The following is a 4186-nucleotide window of genomic DNA, read 5'->3' on the forward strand; positions in this document are numbered from 1 at the left end:
TAAATATGAATAAATTAATTGCGGATCTTGGGGAAATCATTGTATAATAGACATACAGTAGAGGAAATACCAACATGGTAGTTGTTGCCCTTGACATAATTTTTTCATTATACATGTAAATAATTGATTATCTATGGAAACTTTTTCACTATCAATAGTTTACAATTTTTGTTTGTTTTACCCAGTGAATAAAATTCCTCTGAAAGATATACATGTATTTCTATAATGCGCGAAGTTTAAATTAATATGTTTTTTGCAAAAACTTATGCTATCACACGAGGATCGATCCACCTTAAAATGTATCCATGGGCATTATGACAACTTACGAAAATATCTAAATGATTTCTTTTAATACTAACTGTACGTTTTGTAGTGTAAAATATGCTTGGCAACGGGTCCCACAAACTCGTCACTTACCACCGATTTCAATGAACACGCTTTCTACGTTACATTGACAATACATAAAGAAACTCAGGCAGGTTTTGTTATCACAAGTGTATCACGTGGTAATGGAAGTTACGTCATTGTGTTTCCTCTACGTCGAAGATAGAAAGAGAGGCAGTCACCTTTGTTTATTAATTAAAGGGAGAGGATCTACAATTTTGGAAAAAATTACGTATGTGCCAACAAGGTGGCAAAATCAAAGATTACAACTACAAAACCCCGCAAAGATTACAACTACAAAACCCCGCAAAGATTACAACTACATAACAAAACCCCGCAAAGATTACAACTACAAACCCCCCAAAAGTCCATCGAAATGTTTACATACACATTGGGTACGCTAACATCCCCTGTTGTGTGGCTGGGTATTCGCATACATAGACGGGTAGATACATATTGTGGAGTTGGTTTCCCGCCCTTACATAATATGTTGATGTAATCCTATGCGTAAAGGGTATATTTCGAGTTCCGTGTTCGACATGGAGACAGTGATAACCCAATCTCTTGGAATGTCGCACACTTTTGTTATGGGAAAAGTATGCATTGTCTTAAATGATTTCACTCAAAGGTTGCTAAGTGAGATCTGCGGGTTTGCTGTCCTTAAGGTACTTGATCTCCTTAATACTACGCTCTGGTGTGGAAACAGACTGTATACAAAAGCTGACAATCAGGTAATCAACTGTCGATTTACGAAGTATCGAGATACTTGAACATTTTCACTCTGTTTTCTCCACAAGTCCACAGATTACCATTGTCTATGCATATTCCCTTCTCAATATAGACCCCATTCTCTTTGTCCAACGACATCAAGATCGCAATAAAGTTTCCGTCCTTGTCAATCATGTGGATACTGTTAGCATTAATAATTACTAGGATCCGCCCCATTGTGTCAGTACAGATTCCATAAGGAGTGAATTTTGATTCAGCTTTTTGCATATGGCCTCTGTAGGAGAACCGGTGATTTCCGTCCCTATCCACCACTACCACAGAATCATTGGTGCCTCGATCTGACGTACAGGCATCGCCATTCACATTCTCCGTGATATAGACAGGGTAGCTATACAGAGGTTTACCGCTGACATCGTACTGACTTTGCCAGAGTTCTTGACCCTCTCTGTCGTATCGAACCAGTTTCTTACTGGTACCATTTGTCATCCCAACCAGTATGTCGCCATTCCTACGAGAGGAGAAGACACAGAGTGGTGTCCATTTAGTGGTAGTGACGGTGGCGGTACTCCTGTCTGACCTGTACATCTTAATGCTGCTCTCTGATTTCTCGATATATAACAGATCTCCTCTATCAGTCACCGAAAAATAACCGGTCATGGAGGAGCTTTTGGTTCTGACTTCATCTAGTTTGTTGCCTGTGCTATCTTTCAATATTATCTGACCCTTTTCATCTCCAATCCAAAACTTGTTATTTGGGACATTTGAAATATGTCTTGCCTCTGGGAACGGCAAGGTGAATTCATGACATTTGATAGGAGTGGTAGAAGTGGTTGTAGAAGTGGGTGTCTTGGACACAGAGGGATTCTTGTCTGGCTGTGTTAATGATTCACCAGCCGCTCTTTTGGGTACCGCTAATTTTCCAAGTAGTTTTTCTACATCGTTTTCGCTAACATTTTCGCGATGATAACTTGGTCTATCTACCTTTGACAGCTGAAGTTCCATAATATCCGATTGTAGTATCTCTTTCCGCAACATCAACTTCTCAAAAGGTTTCTGCTGTTCATTTTCATACTCATCAATCAACTGTTCGTAGTTACTGATGTAATCCGAAATGAGACTGGCTTGGTTTTTGAATTCATCATTCAAACTTTTCTCATCAGTATCCAATTTCTTGAAGTTCTTCTCCAGAATAACATCTACTAAATCCTTGATCGCCTTGGCATCTTCTCGCATTTGTGTTCTGATGTTAGAGATCGTCTGTTTTGATGTGACTTTTTCCTCAGACAATGTGGCTAAATGTTTGCGCCACTTTGGAATGATAGATCGTTTGATGTTTTCGATTCTCTGATTACAAGGTTGTTCAGTTTCCTTCAGTACATCCTCGGTGTTTTTGAATGTGTGACCGCCGTGGTTTTCTTTCAAACATCGCGGACAGACCGGAAGTTGGCATTCTAAACACACCATAATATAGGAGAAATCTGGATGGATCCTGCAAGATTCGGTGTTTGGAGATGTCGTCTGTTTCTCCTGGTAGGAGACGATGACGTGGGATTTGGTAGCGTTGCTCTTGGTGTGACGGTCCCGGCATACCTGACACAGGTTGTCGGTACAGGTGTTACAGTAATATTCAGCGTTCGCCTCACACTGTGTACACTCCACATAGTGCTGGGCAAACTTTATGTCCCGTTTGGACATCTGAAAAAGTCAGAAGTATTATTCTATAAATAGTATATGAAAGAACAAGAATGGACTTGGAATGAGCTCTTGATAACATGCCTTGTATATTCGTTACCGTGGAGACACATTTTAGTTATCATAGAGTTGTTTTGGTCTTCTTTGTGCGTGTGTTTATGTCTATCTATGGACAATATTACATAAAACTTGAAACTCTGAAACTTTTTTTTTCACTCAGTGCCTGAGGCAACAGGGTACATAAAAACGACAAGAGAGAGAGAGAGAGAGAGAGAGAAAGAGAGAGAGAGGGAGAGAGTTCATGCAATAACAGGAGTATGCGGCATTCATTTGCATTGTTAATTCTTAAATTATGAATGTAAAAAAATCCTTAAAGTAATTCCACCTTCCTGTGATGTCATCAGATTTTGCAAAATCAATAATTATTTAGATTTATGTATGATAGGAACATAAATTTTGGTAGAGTCTTTTCCGATAATTATTGTAAAAAATCTTGTTAAAAATAAACTATTTCCAAAGTCTAAGTTATAGATGAATCATCAATGATAATGTTTTAAAATATTGAATCCAAGGGCAATAACTCTGTTTTTATTGATTTCTTTATCAAGTCTATTATGTGATAGATGTCCTTTATTTTTACAGACATTTTGTATATTTTTGTGAAGATATAGTTTCATGAAATTGTTTTGAATGCTATTATATCGTCGTAACCAGTTTGTATGAAATTTTGATAATGCTGTTTAAGGAAAATTGCAACTTTCTGACGGTGATATATGATTCTGTTTATGTACGTCTCGCATCTTAAAAAGTGTGATGACCTATGTACTTTATTTGATAATTTGTTAGTTTTAACTCTAATGAATGGAAATAAATACACTTTTAAAACTTGTATCAGATAAAACTGCGAGTATGGATTTACCTTAAGCTGCAAATGTTTGAAAAATAATGATGATTTATTGATTTCTTTCATTGCAGTTGTTTTCTTATTGCAAGTAATACCGACATTTAAATTCCGTCCCGGCAGTGAACCGGAACGAAATCCACTATGAAATAACTCCCTTATTTGAAATAGAAAATGGAATACGTGGTAAGATTTGACATTTGAAATGTTTCAAAAACACAATAAATTAACACAACGAGATTGATGATTTTGAAATATCAAGAGAGTTAAAGGAAAGCAAAACGCTGCGGAGCAGGGGGGCCCACTGCGTTTACAAATCTTGTTAGAGTGCCCATATATTAATAGATATACTTCATTTAACAAAGAAACAATTCTCTATCATAATACGAACCTCTTTACAGATATCACATGCTCCTAAAACATAATCCGAATAGGGGGCGTTGTCATGATGCCAGTATGGACAAAGAACGGTAACTCCAC

General features: G+C 37.4%; 1 protein-coding gene across 1 annotated transcript in view; it reads right to left on the bottom strand.

Annotated features, from left to right (window-relative positions):
• The window catches only part of LOC125659653 (uncharacterized), a 4239-nt gene extending 53 nt beyond the window's left edge, over window positions 1–4186 (bottom strand). The window contains exons 1-2 of the mRNA XM_048891395.2: window positions 4098–4186; window positions 1–2808 (exon numbers count right to left, since the gene is read on the bottom strand). The exon at window positions 1–2808 is cut by the window's left edge and continues 53 nt beyond it. Of these exons, the coding sequence (XP_048747352.2) occupies window positions 1132–2808 (1677 nt within the window). The 5' untranslated portion in view covers window positions 4098–4186 and the 3' untranslated portion in view covers window positions 1–1131. The remainder of the gene's footprint in view (window positions 2809–4097) is intronic.

Source organism: Ostrea edulis, chromosome 9, assembly GCF_947568905.1.
Source record: "Ostrea edulis chromosome 9, xbOstEdul1.1, whole genome shotgun sequence".
Taxonomy (NCBI): Eukaryota; Metazoa; Mollusca; class Bivalvia; order Ostreida; family Ostreidae; genus Ostrea; species Ostrea edulis.